The sequence below is a fragment of the Orbilia oligospora genome (genome assembly GCF_000225545.1).
Source record: "Orbilia oligospora ATCC 24927 unplaced genomic scaffold scaffold00004, whole genome shotgun sequence".
Taxonomy (NCBI): domain Eukaryota; kingdom Fungi; phylum Ascomycota; class Orbiliomycetes; order Orbiliales; family Orbiliaceae; genus Orbilia; species Orbilia oligospora.
Window position 1 is genome coordinate 1,746,294 of NW_011645561.1, and position 18,004 is coordinate 1,764,297.

General features: G+C 45.5%; 5 protein-coding genes across 5 annotated transcripts; 2 read left to right on the plus strand and 3 right to left on the minus strand.

Annotated features, from left to right (window-relative positions):
- Window positions 1-808: 808 nt before the first annotated feature.
- AOL_s00004g518 (uncharacterized protein) lies at window positions 809-3,420 on the plus strand (the record flags this gene model as incomplete). Its single annotated transcript, XM_011119167.1, has 4 exons — window positions 809-911; window positions 981-2,785; window positions 2,853-3,108; window positions 3,182-3,420. The coding sequence occupies 4 exons, from the start codon at window positions 809-811 to the stop codon at window positions 3,418-3,420; spliced, it is 2,403 nt and encodes an 800-aa protein (XP_011117469.1).
- A 598-nt stretch (window positions 3,421-4,018) lies between these two features.
- AOL_s00004g519 (uncharacterized protein) lies at window positions 4,019-5,759 on the minus strand (the record flags this gene model as incomplete). The annotated part of the gene is made up of 2 exons (XM_011119168.1): window positions 4,019-4,627; window positions 4,674-5,759. The coding sequence occupies 2 exons, from the start codon at window positions 5,757-5,759 to the stop codon at window positions 4,019-4,021; spliced, it is 1,695 nt and encodes a 564-aa protein (XP_011117470.1).
- Window positions 5,760-5,904: 145 nt separating this feature from the next.
- AOL_s00004g520 (uncharacterized protein) lies at window positions 5,905-7,501 on the minus strand (the record flags this gene model as incomplete). The annotated part of the gene is made up of 3 exons (XM_011119169.1): window positions 5,905-7,256; window positions 7,349-7,377; window positions 7,443-7,501. The coding sequence occupies 3 exons, from the start codon at window positions 7,499-7,501 to the stop codon at window positions 5,905-5,907; spliced, it is 1,440 nt and encodes a 479-aa protein (XP_011117471.1).
- Window positions 7,502-9,250: 1,749 nt separating this feature from the next.
- On the minus strand, window positions 9,251-12,992 carry AOL_s00004g521 (uncharacterized protein; the record flags this gene model as incomplete). Its single annotated transcript, XM_011119170.1, has 2 exons — window positions 9,251-12,307; window positions 12,378-12,992. 2 exons carry the CDS (start codon window positions 12,990-12,992, stop codon window positions 9,251-9,253), a joined length of 3,672 nt encoding a protein of 1,223 aa, XP_011117472.1.
- Window positions 12,993-15,402: 2,410 nt separating this feature from the next.
- AOL_s00004g522 (uncharacterized protein) lies at window positions 15,403-17,978 on the plus strand (the record flags this gene model as incomplete). Its single annotated transcript, XM_011119171.1, has 4 exons — window positions 15,403-15,910; window positions 16,090-17,009; window positions 17,107-17,804; window positions 17,873-17,978. The coding sequence occupies 4 exons, from the start codon at window positions 15,403-15,405 to the stop codon at window positions 17,976-17,978; spliced, it is 2,232 nt and encodes a 743-aa protein (XP_011117473.1).
- Between the last annotated feature and the right edge of the window lie 26 nt (window positions 17,979-18,004).

Genomic DNA, 18,004 nt, shown 5'->3' on the forward strand with positions numbered 1-18,004 from the left:
CTTGAAGGAATGAAGTATTTTTTTTTTTTTTTCCGTAGAAGAGAAAGAGCTCTCCGGTTACGTTCTTGTCGCGACTCAGAATTTTTCTGTCGGTTCGGGGAACAATAAACATGCAGTCACGTGGATTCCCGGTGATAATGTTAGGCTGCTCCGGGCTGTTCCCGGATATCTCGGAAATCTATTTGCTTATCCGGGGTGGTCCCTGGGAAACCCCCCTGGTCAATGGTGGGGCAGGGATGCGCTGAGCTTGTCTTCAGCTTCAGAAGCGTCTCGGATACTTGTGTCAAACAAACCTCTCCCTTCTTTTCTCTCTCTGCCTCTCTCCTTCTCCAATATAAACATCATCAACATCACCACCATCGTCAACTTCATCAACTTCATCGTCAACTTCATCATCACCATCACTGTCACCATCATCGGATCATTAAACAACCACTCAGTGTCACCTGCTATTCTGATACATGAACACCTGGAATCCTCACACCTGACTTTTAACTTACTAGCAGGTAGCTAGCCAATCTACTCGCCTACACTCTCCTCCTCGTCTTCCTCATCCTCTTCTTTCGTTCCCCTCAAGCATGTCGGATTAACCACCTGGCAGGTGTACACAATCCCTCCTCGGACCCCAATCGATTTCTCCCTTGGCAATTCTCTTAATAAGCTCAATTAATTCATCAATCGCGACTCTTGCAGATACCGAAAAACACCTCATCCACATAGTACCCAGTACAAACATCTAACAACATCTACGAATTCACATATCGATACCCTTTTAACCTGCACTTATCCATCTCGATTGCAATCTACAATGAGTTTCTTCGGTTACACCGTGCGTGTAACCCTTAAGGCCGGCCCTATTATTCAGGGAACCGTTGGCACCCTCGAGGGTTCAAGCCTCACCCTCACGAACGGTACACACTTTGCAACTTCTCTTCTCATTATCAATTGACAAAAACACTAATTATTTGAATAAAAAATAGCATTCGATACAAATTCTGGCATCCCCTATCCTTTCTATCAAATCGATGGGAAAGGTATCGGAGAAATCGAAGTTCTTGATGATGGCCCTGGCGAAGCTTCTTTGGCCGCCGCTCGTACACCCACCAACCCCACAAACTACCCGTCATACCCCCCTCCCCCACCTCAACCTCAGTCCCAATCTCACCAACCACCATTTCCTCCTCTACACCCTCCACCGGGGAGTGTGAACCTACCCAGGGTACCTTCTTACGGCTTCCCACCTCCTCAGATTCCTATGCATCCTCAGATGTCCCAAATCCCTCCAATACAACCTTCTATTCCGCCCCCACCATCCCAAACTGTTGCTCCTCCATCTCAACCTCAACGTCAGCCTCAGCCTCCAGCGAAGAAGCCGTTCCAGGACCCGGCAATTGTATCCGTTGGTCGCCCTCAGAGGCCTACCCCACAATCTCAACCCCAAACACAATCATCCCCCTTGAAAGGGCAGCTCCCACCCCCACCTCCTACTCTGTCCTTCCCAGTTGCTCCTTTACTACCGGCCGCCTCACCGTCCAAAGGAATCCAAGGCGTCCCCCCGAGTATCTCGAAACCAATCACAAAACCTACTTCTATACCACCCGGGAAGGATAGCAATAACAATATCACCACTACAACTGTCACCCGGCCACCTTTCACCACACCCGCACTCACATCGCCATTCTCAAAACTCAAGCTTGGAGATGCCGTCGATTCTAGTGCATTCGAAGAAACGGACGACAGCCAAGCTCCCCACCAACCCAGAAGACCTCTTGACAGCCGACCTAGGAGGGGTAGAAGAGATCCTAATACTGGTAATTTCGTACATCAACCATCGCAGCATCCCAGGAACAATGGTAATGCCAACTTGCGAAGGGGCCGCGACAATAACCACGGTGCACGTGAAAACAGTGCATATATTCGTCGCCACAGGTACCAGAATAGTGACGGCTGGGCGACAGAAGATGTCACTGGTATCAAGGACACCGAGTTCGATTTCCAGGGAAATTTAGAACGGTTTGACAAAAAGGCTGTCTTCTCACAGATCCAAACAGAAGACACAACGGCAATTGAGGATCGTTTAGTATCTTTCAACAAACGCCCCCCAGTCTCGACAGAAATCCCATCCATTCGCAAGAACTTCAAGAATTCGGAGAACGTGCTTGGAACTTATGCAAACGGGGCCTCTCTAGCAGATCGAGAGACATGGAATGACAACGCCTTTTTGAAAAAAGGGCCTGATTTTGGATCTAGCTCGTCAGATGATGAAGAAGAACCAGGGAGCGGACGTAGCTCGAGAAGAGGGATGACACGACCTGCTAGACATGGGTCAAAACTTCTCCGAAAAGCCAGCGTTAATGTATCCGGCAGGATATCGCCCAACATATCCAGTGGCATGGGGTCGGGAGGCGGGAGAGCCGAGCAACTTGCTAACAGCAGTGATGCAAAGTCCAAACCAATCCTCAGACTCAAAACATCGTCAAGGCCTTGTCCCGTTGTATCACCTCTGCAGATGTTAGATGTGGAGAGGATTGCAGAGGTAGACTTGGGATTGACTGATGATATGATGTCGGAAAATGCAGGGCGTGGAATCGCACAGGTTGCCATTCAAGCGTTCGGAAAGCGATTACACAGTGGGAATCATAATTCGTTACCCGTTGTTCTTGTCTTCGCAGGGAACAATAAGAATGGCGCCAGGGCTGTTGCTGCAGGGAGACATTTGAAGAACCATCATGTTAGGGTCTTGATTTGCGTTCTGGGGCTGGAAAGGGAAGAGGAGTTGCTTGACGTGAGTATAATTAAACCCCTCCTAAATTTAGTAAGAGGTATGTTTACTAACTTGGTTCACGAATTAGCATCTTCGAAGGCAGATTCAGATATTTCGCAACGCGGGAGGAAGACTCGCGCATTGGAATGAGTTGTCGTATAAGTTACAGTCACTTGATTCGCCACCGGAGTTGATCATCGACGGGTTATTAGGGATGCATGTCGGGTTTGAGGATCTAAGGCTGTCGGACCAAGCGTCTTTGTTCGAGCTTGTCAAGTTTGCGAATGCAAGCAAAGCTCAGATAATGAGCATTGACGTTCCGTCCGGCATCGATGGGTCAACTGGTAAGACCAAGACCGCCTTTACAGGATTATCTTTTTCGTAATCAATATTTATCTAACATGTCGAATGAAATAGGGGAGGTTACGACGTTAGATGATTCTGAGCAATTTTACATTGAAGCGAAGTTTGTGGTTTGCATGGGAGCACCGAAGACTGGTGTTAGAGCGGCGTTACAGACGGTAGGAGCCGGGTGGAACTTGCATGTTGTCGATATTGGGATTCCGAATACGGCGTGGAGGAAGTATGGGAGTCGGAGAAGGCATGGGGTGGAGTTTGGAGCGGAGTGGGTTTCTGCGATTGAATATATTCTTTGAGCGTTAGGATTAATATCTTCAGATCTATTATACGTACTGTGGATGCCTATTATTTTATGGGAAGAGTTAGAGGTTCGATATATCATGTCGATATAAGTCTCGACGGCATTTCTAGTACTAAATGTCTAACTCGCTTCGAGACTGGGCACAAGAAAGTACAGAGCGTTTACCTAAGTACTCACAAATATTAATATTAATCATGCATGTCATGATGATGCATGGTGGTGCATGTCGTTTGAATACCAAGTCTCCAGACTAGCATACAATGGTCCATTCAAAACACATAAAATAGACTGATTGAGCGCAAAGCCCGCATCTAATTCTAGTTAAATTTAAATGGTAACGGAATTATATTTAAGTCTCGATCTATATCTACTTAAATACTTACATATACACGACTAACGCTAATTATAGTGTTAGCAGTCGACCATGATCTAGTCCATAGATCTATATATATATACCTATCTATCTACCGCTAAGCTAAGGGCTTATACTGGGTTGATATATTTAAACCTACAAAAAAAAAGTGCGAATCTTTTGGGAATGTGAAACATCGAGTAACCCTCGCGGCAAAAATGGAGATGGTCTTTTTCTTCTCTTACTCTTCGGATCCCTCTGGCAACTCAGATAATAAATCGTTGTACCTGTCATCCCCTTCGACTAGAAGCTGGAGCACCCTCCGATTCTTTGATTCCAAAGCATATGTCAGTGGTGTTTTGCCCTCGTGATTCACTACTGTTTTATCTGCACCATGCTTCACCAGTAGCTGGATTATATCCTGCTTCTCCATTCTGACAGCCCAAGAAAGTGCTGTCTCGCCGCCGGGATCCTTTACCTCAACATCCGCGCCACGGTTCAGTAGCACCTCCACGATCGACCTGCTACGACGATAGGCTGATGCGACCATTAGTGCTGTCACGTCGTCCCAACCGTTCGCCGACGTCCCAATATCCGCGTCATTAGCCAGCAGCAACCGAACTATCCCCTCATCCGACAACTTTGTGGCGACTATCAGTGATGTGTCGCAGTGTCGATAACCGCCCTTTGCAAGCTTTGCGTTTGGATATGCGCCGTTATAACCTCCCTTTGTGTTTGGATTTGCACCGTTGTCCAGCAGTAACTTTACCATCTCCACGTTCAATTGTTCTGTCGCAATTATCAAAGGTGCATCGCCATGATAACCCCCCCTTTGTATTTGGATTTGCGCCTTTATCCAGTAGTAATTTTGCCATCTCCCGATTTGATCTTCTTACAACCACTATCAGAGGTGTCCAGCCATGACCTTCCTTTGCATTTGGATTTGCACCTCTATCCAGTAGTAATTTCACCATCTCCCGGTTTGATCTTTTTGCAGCCATTATTAGTGGTGTGCTGCCCCTATGTTTTATATCGAAATTTGCATCTGTATCTAGTAGCAGCTCTGCTATTTCTTTATATCCATGCTCCATAGCGAGTCCCAGTGGCGTTGAAAAATCACTGTTCTGTATCTCCACGCTGGGCCCCGCACCTCTATGCAACAGCAACTGGACCAATTTCTTGCTTCCATTTCTCACGGCCAACAACAGCACCGTGTTACCGTTGGAGTCCCTTTCATTAGGGTCAATCTCACCCTCCTCCAGCAGCAGCTCAATGATATCGTTGTCATCTGACCTCGCAGCAGAAAAGAACAGTTCCTTTCTAGTATCATTCTCTAGACCAACTTTGCCGCCTTTCTTGAGCATTTGTGCTACCAAATTATTCTGCCCGCTACATATAGCATAGTGAAGCGGCGTTCCTCCAATGCAATCCTTCAAGTTGGTCTGGGCTCCGGCTCTAAGCAGTAGGTTGGCGACTGGTTCTTGTTTATTCAGAATGGCGTGTACTAACGGTGTCCGGCCTTGTCTATCGACAGAATCAATATTTGCTCCTCCATATCTAAAGGGTAAATAAACAAGCCCTTTCCACCGGGGCCCCCTCAACAATCTAGTGACAACGGCATCGAAACCGTTTCCAGCGGCCCAGGATAGTGCCGACCTCTTATATTTGTCGTCGCGCTCATCTAGGTCAATATCGTAATTCCATTCCAGGAAAACCTCCACCACCGGTGCGATGCCGAAATACGACAAGATCATAAGAGTGGTAAAGCTCTCTGGAAAGTCTGTATTTGTGCTAGTCCAGTAGATTATGAACCACGTTTTAGAGCGGGGTGTGGAAGAATCGCATAACGTTAGAATAGATTGTACTGTCGTTTTGTCAAAACAAGCTTGCGATTTGGACTCTTTCAAATGAACCACCCAGTTTTTAGCAGAATAATCAACAAAAGGGTATTTTTTGAGGTATCTGTGCAAGTTGAAGGACATATTAAAATCCATCAATGAATCAGTTTCAAATTCTGCAAAATTTAGAAGATGCTGCATACAGATTTTGGCAAGAAGTTGGTGGCAATGCCGCATCCGAAGTGAGCATTTCCATCTATTATTTGAGTGGCTGGGATGGATCTGTGTGTTATTTATCCCTTCTTCTCCTATTTCTTTTCTTCTTTTCTTTTTCTTCTTCTTCTCGTTGGATCAAAAATTCCTTCGCGGTTTGATGAATTAGGTATATTTTCGAATCCACAATCCTGACAAAGAGGCCGCAGCGATCGCGTACATCATTGCCAAATCTTTCCATTTCTTTGGAGTTAAACTTGGTGTCGAGGCTATCGTAGGACCGGTGACTCTCTTTGAGAGTGAACGCCACGTACATCTCCTCGAGATTTAAAGACCGTGAGGCGGCAACCACGATCTGCAGTAGCCTTTTCGCTTCCTCGTGTTTACAGCTCCTAGATAGAATTTTCTCGTATGCCTCATCTATTGTCTTCGGTAGCTGCGAAGTAATTTTGTCTATTTTATCCTTGTTTATGCCGATATTTTTATTGGGGTCCTTTTCTATCAAATCTAAGACGAGGTGGACCCATAGGTATGTTCGATTTTGAGTAATCTCGCCCGAATTGTTTGGGTGTAACTTTTGAGTATTCTTTAGCCTTTCTGATAGAAGATTGCATTCGTTGTCTCCAAGTTGTAGTTTTGTTGAGATCTCATGGACCCTAGCATCGATGAAAGTATTAATCTCTCGAGCGATCTTTTCTTTTTCTTCGTCACCGTCACCATTTAGATGGATCAACAGTGACTCCGGGACCTCCAAAGGCTGTTGTCCAGTTGCCTCATGTAAAACTTCGCGCACGGGCCGTAGAGCATGTACAATATCGCGAGTGGGTCGACTTGTTACAAGGAATTTAAGATTCAAGTCTGTCGGCTTGCCATATAGCTCTTTCAATTTTGTAATGAGTTGAGATTTGTCGCTGCTGTTGCATTCGTCGAGTGCATCAAGGACACAAACGATTTTGTCTGCGTTACTGGCAGCGATCAAGAACGCCCTCCAAAGCTCATGGAATGAACTCGAAAACGATTCCTCAACAATCTCATACCGGTCGAGTATCTTGTCGCAAATTAAAGAGCGGTTTGCAGTGAATAGTTGGAATAAAATAGAACTTAAAGCGGTAGTTGCTTTCTTTTGCTCTTCCAAATCCTCCTTGAAGAAGAAGTAGCAGATTGTTGATCCGGGTGTTGAAAGGACGGAGTCGATTAAGTACCTTGCAAGAACTGACTTCCCGCTCCCGGGGTCGGCTGATACCCAAAGCATCTTCGATGATGGGCTAGATTTCCAGTCCTGAAAAATTTGATGGTTCGTAAACCATTCGCATGTTCCGGGAACCCGAACTGGGTTTTGATTCTTCTGGTTTTCATATTCTGTCTTAGATAATTTATACAGTGTTCTCAACAACTTTTTTCGTTTGCTTTCCAGAGATTCCAGAAGTTCTGTATAGCACATAATCGATTAGACTTTGCCTGAATAGCCTGTACTTAGTGCATTTTCGATGTCAGACTGGGTCTAACTCGACTTCACGCACCTGATCCACCAAAATTGAAATTCGTATTTCTAGCCAGATGGTTAGGAATCTATAGGTGTCAAAATGATGTTTTTAGAACAGCTCTGTAGCTTACCCATTAGTGTTCACCGTTTCCGCTTGAAAGCCTGTCTGCCCCCCTTGATTATAGAACATGGCCGGTTCCATTGATGTCAATGTTGATTAGCACTAGTTGGCGCAACTCCAAATACCAGATTCGGGTTGTCTTCTGTGTCCTCGACAGGGTTTTATTAGAGTTTGTTAACTGATGGTCGTCTGTCGGCATGTATATATATAACTCCCGCGGCCCGTAATTGAGGCTTGAATAGTTGGTTAAGTTAAGTTTGAGGAGATATAATACTTTCTGACAGCTGGCCAGCTGTTTAAAGTAAGACCCCGCATCTGAACATTTGAATAAATATTGTGAGCCTCGCTCGCCGAGGAGTCTGGCGATAGGACATCTCATAAGTATCATTACATTATCCCTGTGGAGTTTAATATATAGTTATATGTTCTGGTACATGTGGAGTATGCGGGTATGCAGACCTGCGAACCAACATGCAAAGCCACTGAAACGGGTCAAAAAAATACAACAATTTCAACACTTCTGGCCAGGCCCGCAATTTGTGTGGAATATAACATTGCCCCTTCAGTACTAGTGTGCGTTTAATTTATTTTAACGAACGGAACCCGTTAGCCGTCTATGATGGTGTTTAAACCCGAAAGCTAAAACCTTTATCTTCGTTTATAGACTATTTTAAGGGTTTACTACTGGTATTGTTATTATTTGCATATAACTTAACTCCTAACTATTCCCAGCATTGCTGTAAAGTGTGGACCACGTCTGCAATACGAGACTAGCATTGCTGTACGGTTGCCTGCCCTGCTCGGGTTTTTATTTACGGGTTTAGCTACGGGTCCGGTTATAGGCTTGTTCATAAATTTGGCTACAGGTCTATCATATCGGCGAGCATGGTGATAAGCATACCCATGTGTTTGCCTGTAGCTAAGCCGCGCTGTAGACTTACAAAAATTTATTATTCAACTATCGATCGAAAGCTACAAATTACTAAACATTAAGCTTATAGGCACCCTCTTTGTTGTGCGGCGGTCTAAATCCAACATGTAAACTGCGTTTCTATTGCTAATTGAGATATTTTATATTAGAAGAACTCTATCGTATTAACGATTTTTGGGTGACAATTATGAATATGAATAATAGTTGGGTAGTTGTATAAGCCACGGAGCTGGAACTTAATCCTGACATCGTTATTTATTGTAGTTGTAGGTTTATAAGTTGCGTTCGGCGGTGGAGCCAACTTCATAATAATTTAAAGTTATAAAAAAACCTTTTGAACCTTTGAGTGACATCTGGATACACCTATTCGGCAATAAGGGCATACTGATTGTTTCTGAAGCTGAGAGCTAGTATGTAGATAATATAAATGTCGGATGATCATATGAAAGACGCTTCTACCTGACGGATAGAAACCTAATACGTTAAAGATGTATTATGCTACAGCTATGGTCTCTTTATATCGATAGCGAGGTACCGGTGAATGGTATTGTCATGTAGATCGATGAATGGTATGCCTTAAATTTGAGACTAAAATTTAAAAGAAGCGAATAATTAGACGAGAAAACCAGAGTTTAGTCTAGAGCCCTCTACTGAATCGAGAAATGCCTGATATGAATTTCTAGTTACAACGTTATCCCTGATATACATATATAATTCTCTTTATTTAGCAATTCTAGCTGAGAAACAAAATCTTCGCAGGGAAGCTTGCGGTTTCAAATATAGAAATATCTGGTGGCGGTGACAGGAGGTTTGGCTATAGCCCCAAACTATTTGATATTAAATATTTACAAGGGCCAGTTAGTGCTATATCCTGTCTTAGTCTCGGATTAGTTCCTACGGCCGGGATGCTTTTGCAAATAGTCCCGAACTTCCTGTGCCTTGTTTTTATTTTTGATACCCTTTTTAGAGTAGATGTCAAGTGCCCTTGTATCCCCTTGATCTATTGCATATTGAAGTATTGATTTTTTATTCTTATCAAGTACTTCGGAACTAGCTCCGCGGTCAATCAAAAGCTTTGTCGTTTCATAGTTGGCGAAAAATAGTGGCGTTTTCCCCTCGCTATCTCGAGTGTTAACATTCGCGCCGTGATCGAGGAGCAGCTTTACAATTCCCGGATACCCCCGTTTTACAGCTTGGAACAAAGGAGTTTGTCTATTTTCGTCGGTGGCCCCCGGTTTTGCACCCAATTCGAGAAGTTTCTTGACAATTTGCTCTCTTGTATTTTCAATGAGAAAGGTTTCTGGCTGGTGACAATTTTGTGGACTTCCAAACCTTGTACCTCTCTGGAATACAACCTCGATCCGAACATGCCCAGTAAAACTGAGAAAGCATATAGCGTCGAATAATGGCGTAGTGCTATCCGAAGCCGTATAATCTACCATCAAAACCTTTTCCAGTATTTGTTCCATCAGATCTATATGTCCATTCTTCGCTGCATAGTCCAATATCACCTTCCTTCTGTTGTTTCCGTCGAGTGGCAGGATGTTGGCTTTAATCAACTTAGACAATATCGCAGCCGAGCCTGGTTTTTCTAAAATAAGATTTATAGTCTTATCGATATTTGAATCCGGAATCGGGGGAGTTTTTTGGATGAGAAGATCTAATATCTCTTGGTCCCCCCACTCGATTGCGTACTCGAATGGTGTTAATGTGCCTCCCGAAGAGTGAACATCAGCTCGGGACCTTTCGAGAGCCAATTTTGCTATGCCCTGAGTTCTTTGTTGTAGTGCCATTCGTAAAACCTGGCTAGCCTCACTGGTGGTTAACTTTTCGATCAAGTGCTCCTGATCCCTTGATCTCAGAAGCAGTTTCGCGACCACGAAGCTATCGATATCATCGTCCTCGGCATCCTTCAGGGCCAGTTGAAGCGGTGTTTTCCCTTCGTTGTCTTTAGCTTCTGGGTTCGCTTTTTTTCTTAGAAGGCGCTCCACCACGGAAGCCCAGCCATTGTACGCCGCCAACGCCAGCGGCGTTTTTCCTCCGCGGTTTCTGCTCTCTAGGCTTTTATGCCCAGCTGGTATGCCTGCCGTGAGTTTTTTTACGATGTTGAGATATACATGCCCCGTGACGGAAGATAGTTCGTTGCTAATGATTCTTTCGTGGAGCTCTTGCACTATCTCATCATCGTTATTATCGATAGCTATTTCCAACGGTGTTAAATTATCACAGTCCTCAATCTCTAGAACATGAGGTGCCAGATCCGCCAGTTCGCAAGCTGCATCAAAATTCCCTTGTTGCACGGCTATGTGTAGAGGTGTTCGGTCATTGTCGTCCAGTGCCTCCAGCATCATTTTAGAGGCCTGATATTTATCCTTTTCATAAAATTCCACTACTTTCTTCCATAGTTCTTTGATTACTTCACGGCTACCTCCCAAAGCTGCTCGGTGGAAAACATTTTGATTGGATTCACAGACAATATCCATCATCACCTTGCGACCACGTAGGTCTTCGAGCTGGAACCCTTTGATGATAGTTCGGTTTGCTCTCTCCGCAGCAAGATGCAGCATTGTTTGTCCGATTTCATCTTGATCGTTTAAGTCTTCTGGCGAGAAGTGCCGATGCTCAAATATTGCTTTAGTTACCCCTTCGTGACATTGCCAAATCGCATGATCTAGTGGTGTCCATGAGTCGTCGTCCTGATAATCAAAAGGCGGTGCCTCATGCATAAAATCATGGTGTAACAGCAATTCCTTGACGAATTTCGTTCGTCCATCTCGCGCGGCTAGATGTAACGGAGTCATGCCAAATTTGTTTGTCTCAAATGGACTGGTGCTCGTCAATAGCTTCTGGATACCTTCCGTATCCCCGCTCTGCGCTGCCATATGAAGCTCTGTATTCTCATCCGGATTCGCGGCCTCAAGCTTGGCCTTGTTGTCCGCATTATTATTGTCTGATGGCTCTGCGCGCTGCAGCGGGGGTGGTGTTACAGGGAGTATGGTGCTTTGTATTCTGTTGGAATTATTTCCGACTATCGTCACATTTGATTCATTCCAGTCTATTTTCAATTTCAAAGCTTCCATTCGGCTGTGAAACTTCAGAGACGCAACGAACTCAACATGCATTGGCCCCCCTCGTCGCGTTCCTTCCAAAACAAGCAATGCCTTAAGCCCTGACTCCTTCTTATATTTGGGGTCTATTAAAATCCGGTATTGGTGTTGGGGGCTATCCGAGTTCCGTAAAATCCTAGTTACCCTGGAACGCTGTACACGGTGCATGTTTTCCAAGATGACTAGGTTTTTTATAACCTTGATATCTGAAGACCATAGCCACCGGCCATTTAGGCCTCCTTTCTTTGTGATTTTTAGCGTCGAATCTTTGGGTGAGGCCGGGGGCATTTCGAGCAAATTTGTCGGACACCATTGAAAATCTCCAACCATTGTCAAAGAGTTGTGAAAGAGGTGTGACGATTTTATTTCGCCGACCTTCTTGAGAGCTTCTCGATAAATTTCCTGCTGTGATAGACTCGGTTCTACTGAGGCGCCGACCAATTGGGCCGAAATAATGGCAATGTCGCGAGGCCAAGATGTACTTCGTGCCCTAAGCACCCCCAAGAGCCGGTCAATAGAGGCTATGGCACCTCCCCGTAGGTTTTTTATTTTTTCGGACAGAATCCTATGTTCGGGGATCGATGGGTCGACTTTGCTGAGGATATCCTGGTCGAGATCCTTGATCACGTTATGCCTAAATATAATTTTGACCTTCGGAGATTTCACCAGCTCCAGGGCGGTCCATCCTCTGCTAAACCATGGTGACATTGAAATTGCGAAGCATGCAGTCACTGCGTCAACCCACTCCCATTCACGAAGAAAAGCATCATGGACTAGAGTTATTCGGGCACTTTCGTAGTTCCGATGCATAGTGGCGATAGCCTTGCCACGGGTAGTCTTAAATTTCCTTTATATTAGCAATGCAGCGATACTCTTAATTACAGCCTTTAGTGTATATAATACGTACCTTTCCAGTTGGGATGCTGATTGTATCCCACCATATCCCATCACATTGGAATCGCGTCGCGATGTCGGAAAAAAAGTCATATAAGCATTTATTGACTTTCCCTGATGCCCACGGCCCACTTCCTGTCCCATCTGACCAAACATGGGACACCGCCATGTAGGGAGTTGGCCGCTCGATCGGCTTGCTGCAATCCAATTCCCAGGCTGTGAGCTCTCCTTCCTCTACGGCTTCATCCAGAAGTGACATTTTGAATTCGTATTGCTCGCAATCTTTGTCATCGCAGACATGTCGCTGCACGACTCCTGTGAAATCTATGCGTGCTTTTTCACAGAATTCGAAACCGCATATTTCGTGACCCACCTGCGATCCGATAGAATCTTTCTTCCGCCGGAGACGGACAAGAAATTCGAGGATCTTCACCATGGCATTCTCTTCGAGGTCTTTTACCATTTGCCAGATACGATTAGGACAAAAGTGAAGTTCGCGTGCGATCCTGTCAAGCTTATCCTCTGTTGTAGTCTCAGGGCTAGTTTCTGGGATGGCCTTGGGGGTGGCTTCCATTGTCTGATAATGGTCTACTCGCGGGGGGTAATTGGAAGGATAGGATGCCGGCATGGTGTTTAATTTGAAATAGTGGTAGTAACCAAGAAGATATCGATATTGTTGCGAATTTCAAACGAGATATGTAGATATCTTGTACGTTTCCATGGGCCATTAAATAGGATCCGATAGATTTTTATTTACAGTACCAGACCATAAAGCGTTTTTCAATATATGCGTGATAAGTTCCGAATTCCGGCCTGAGAAAAGCCTACTGGATCCTCGAAAGGCGGGGTTTGATTTTTCGTTTCCTCATGACCGTTCTCGTCGGAGTGCATATGCAGGTGCGTATGCAGTAGATGTTAGCTAATTGGCGGTTTTATAAATTTATATTTAGAGTGTTATCATTTAGCTATCTCTACCGGCCCTCGATAAAATTCTCCTAACTTGACAGCTTTTTAATTCGCACTTGCATAGAGGGCAGAATTCTGATTGGCCTATCTGTTTCTTGGAGCCGAGACCTAGGCCGCGACTATCCATGTCAGTATAGTTCTTTTTAGAGACTCGGCTATGTTTGCCGGACGTTTACAGCCATGTAACCTAACCTTTTGTGCCAACTGCAGCTGTATTGATATTGATTCCGTGTCACCTCGAGGACCTATAAGTACCTATGTACAACTTGTATATGCGTTTTACGTGCACGTACTGATGTATCTATATTTCAGAACCAACATATGTGGGTTTTATGAGTACTATGTTGCTGAATTTACTTAGCTTAGAAAATTTTCCAAAACTTCGATTCCACCTGCTCCCACGATGTGGCAGTAATATTACGTATTCCCTGACACCGGGCCTTATCCGTCGAGTTACGGGTGGTTTCATAATACGCACTTCTGGAAGTATATGCGGATTCCCTTAGATCTATACAGTTAACTAACTCTATGCCGATTTCTCGACTGCAATATAAGGAACAATTTTTAGATTCCAATCCCAGTAGCTGTTCGTTTCCACGATATTAGCGAGTCGAATTTGGTCTATATGGCTAGCTTAGGCCTATAGGGCTTTAAAATTCTATCAAATTACAATGTACACCTGTTCATAATCCCCTTTCAGCATCCCCTTTCAGCAGAGAATAACTCTCATTCGTTCGATATGGAAATTTCCTCTCGCTGATGAATGGAACCCCCTTAAAACGTTTGGCCTGCATTGGTCGTGGCGGTCATGTTTCTCAATGACCTGATCATCAGCGCAATTCCTCTTACAACTAGACTACTCTTGATATTATGAGGTTTGATTCGGTAAGCTAGTCTTTGCGAATAAATTAAGACGCATTTAAGCTAGAAGGATATACTTGTATTCGTAACTGTACATGTAACTAGGCAACAATGCAATTGCAGTTCTCGTAGGTCTATTCAACACCAAGCATGAAATATTTGATAGATTGAGAGAATCCGATATAAGTAAGTAAATACATGTGTGTGCATGTATATAACAGAAAATTTTAACTTGGAAGCGGGCCTACTCTGAGCAAATTCATCAAATGTTTGAATTCAAGCATCTGGCGAGACTGACTGTGGCTGGATATATATATAAACATTATAAATTGTGACAATAATGTGTTGCGGGACAAAATCCAACAGTGTTCGGTATGTAACGGACCCCTGGCTGGTTTCTGGTTCGTGCCGTGTGCATGTTTCGAGCTGAGGCGGGCATCCCTTCCCGACTGGCCTGTCTGACCGTGGCTTGCCTGGCTTGCCTGTCTGGCTTGCCTGACTGGCTTTCCCGGCCTGTGCATTGCGCTATTATGTTTATTATCCTCGCTCATTTACTTTTGTTGTAAAATTATAGAATCAATCGCTCATCTCTCGATATCTTTTAACCGACTTACTCCGCTGCAGTTCTACATCGCCTTGTATCGATACCAATATTAACGTCCCGGGGGAGTCTGTTTGCAATTCGAGACCGGCACTGCACCAGCCGGCTGGGCTATACACTTATCTCTAGTCTGTTTCGTATACATACATCCGCTCCGTAGGTACTTCGGCGTAATACACGACGTACGCGGGCACATACGTTACGACATAATACGCATTCCTCGAGTCGTCCTCCATTCCCAGGAAGGGTTTTCGGACGTAAACAAAAACACTAAAGGTTTGTAACTCTCTCTTTTCTTATATGTATAAAAGTTCCATATCACCAATTCTGTATTCGTAAAACATATCGTTCCACTGCGTCTCCGGCTGTTTTGAAACCAAACCGTTGCGTCTTTCTTTCTATTCCTCAGCATCGATTCGAAGCGAGGAAGCTTGCTGGTGCTGGTGCTGTGCGGAGTCGACCTCGGCCACCCCGACCTCCTCTTCTCCTCCACCTCCTCATCGCATCCCTCGCCACTCCCTTTAAAGCTCCAAAAACAGCTTCCCACCCTCTCTCCAAAAGGGAAAAAAATTTACCCGTAAGAAGCTTCAATCACTTCTACATTATCATTATGTCGCTCTTTGGATCCAGTCCCACAGACGCGTCACCAGTCCGAAATCACAACGGCCTCTTCGATGATGACGATGTCGGCCATGGTTCTGGAAGCAACAACAACAACAACTCCGGTGGTCCCCGCTCCTCCCTCTTCGATGATGGCTTGGGTGGCGGTAGTCCCTGGAGTATGCCTACCCCTCGCAACAAACGTAGCGAGAGCAACTCCGAAATGATCAGAAATGTCATGAGGGGAGCTACCGTTCCTGAAGAATACATCGATCTTTTCGATGAGATCTTAAGTGCTACCGGCGCTGTTACCGTTGGTGTCATGGAACGTCTGCTTGGGGAATCGCAGGTTAAAACCTCAGATTGGGATCGGATCCTGGATTTGATTGCTGGGAGGAACAGGGATGATGGGACGGTGGTTAACCGGGAGGCATTTAATGTGTTCCTGGCGCTTGTGGCGCTGGCCGAAGACGGGGATGAGTACTTGGGATTCGATGCTGTGGATGATCGGAAGAGGAGTTCGTTCCTGCCTTCTTTCTACTCTTTTTCTTTTACACCTTCTGCTTTTTTTTTTTTTCTTTAGAAAAAAAAAGAGGAAAAGGATTTATTTGGATAAAAATGGAGCTGAAGGGAAGCTTGGAGCTAGCTCAGGAATGTTGAATTGCTAATTTGAGCTATTCTGGGTGTTCTACTCTAGATTTACCAATCCCTACGATAGCACCGACCAGGCCTGTTCCTCCTCCTCTCGAACAACCGCCCAGACAACCCTCACCATCCATTCAAGACCGACCCATCCAGACTCCTCCAAGTCCGCCTGTTATGTCCCACAGCGCTCCGAGCCAGGAGGACCCCTGGGGAAGCCCCGAGCTTCACGAAGGCCACAACCATGGCCCAGTGAATAAGGCTAACGGCGCACCCCCTCCTACTGGCTATCCAGACGCACCGGATGTCGGATCCCTCGAAGCACCATCTCTACCACCTTCTAGACCATCATACACTCCTGCGATTACCGAAGCAGATGACTTACAAGCTTCTTTACGATTACCACGACAGCCGACGATGACCAATGCCTGGGGCCCACCGCCTCAAGCACAAGCTGGTGGTTTTGGAGCACCACCTGGGTTTGGAGCACCACCCGGGTTTGGGGGACAGCAAGGATTTGGGCCACAACCGAGTGGGTTCGGTGACCCACACGACAACGGCTCAGTAGCTGGTAGCAGCCTCCGCCCAACCTTCGGAAGCATTCGAGGCGCTACATCCGGCGGGGGTAACCGAGTTGAAGAAAACGTCACAGTCACTGCCCTTCCGGACAAAGAAGGGATGTTTATGTTCCAACATCGAAACTACCAAGTCGCGAGTACACGGCGCGGGTCTAGAGTTGTCCGACGGTACAGCGACTTCGTATGGTTGTTGGAGTGTTTGCAGAAACGGTATCCGTTCCGACAGTTACCACTTATGCCGCCGAAGAGGCTTGCGGTTAATGGACATTATTTGTCTGCTGATACGGCGTTTATTGAGAGGCGACGGAGGGGTCTTGCGAGGTTTGCGAATGCGCTTGTTCGACATCCGGTTTTGAAGGAGGAGACATTGGTTGTTATGTTTTTGACGGTGCCGACGGTTAGTTCTATTTTCTTTCACTATATACATATACAAATAAATACATGTATGAATGATGGTGGTGGAGTGAACCTTACTAAATATTTTGGGGACTTAGGAACTGGCGGTCTGGCGCAAGCAAGCTACGATTTCTGTGCAAGAGGAATTCGTGGACAAACCACTCCCACCACACCTCGAAGAATCGCTCCCCGCAGATCTGGAACATACGTTTGAAACCGTCAAATCGGGAATTCGCCGCTCTTCGGAAACGTACATCGGACTGTGTAACCTTCTCGAAAGAATCGAGAAGCGACATGAGGGCGTTGCAGCAGACTACCGTCGTTTCTCGCAAGCGTTGGAAAGTCTAACGGATGCATCCGAGGCGACGTATAAGATGGATACATCCGAGGTGGCACCCCTGAATGATGGGTTAGTCGCCGTTGCAAAGCATTTGAATACGGCGCAGAGTATTATGGAGGATGAGATTAAAGCTTGGGATATCGGGGTTCTTGAGGATCTTAAACGACATCGGGATGCGCTCGTTTCTATGCGAGAGCTGTTCGAGAGGAAGGATAAGTATGCCGGGGATAATATCCCGTACCTCGAGAAGAGGATTAGGACTACGGAAGAGAAGTTGAAGGCGACGAGGTCGAAGCCTAAGGAACAGATTAAGGATGGAGAGATTGAAAAGATGGAGGCGAGTATTGTGGCCGATCGGGAGAGTATTGTCAGGCAGAAGGCGAGAGGGGTGTTGATCAAGGAGTGTGTGAGAGATGAATTGATTTACTTCCAAGGAAGTCAATATCACGTGTCGAGGTATGTTCCTTTCCCTCCCTATCCAACGGAGTACCTGTTGACGGACAATGACTGATGAAAAATTATAGATTGCAGCAAGATTGGGCGCAGGAGAGAATCAAGTATGCGGAGCTTTACGCTGACAATTGGAAGAGCCTGGGTCATAGTGTGGATGGGATGCCGCTTGGAGAGTAGAATGTCTCCGAGGCATCTACCCCGGG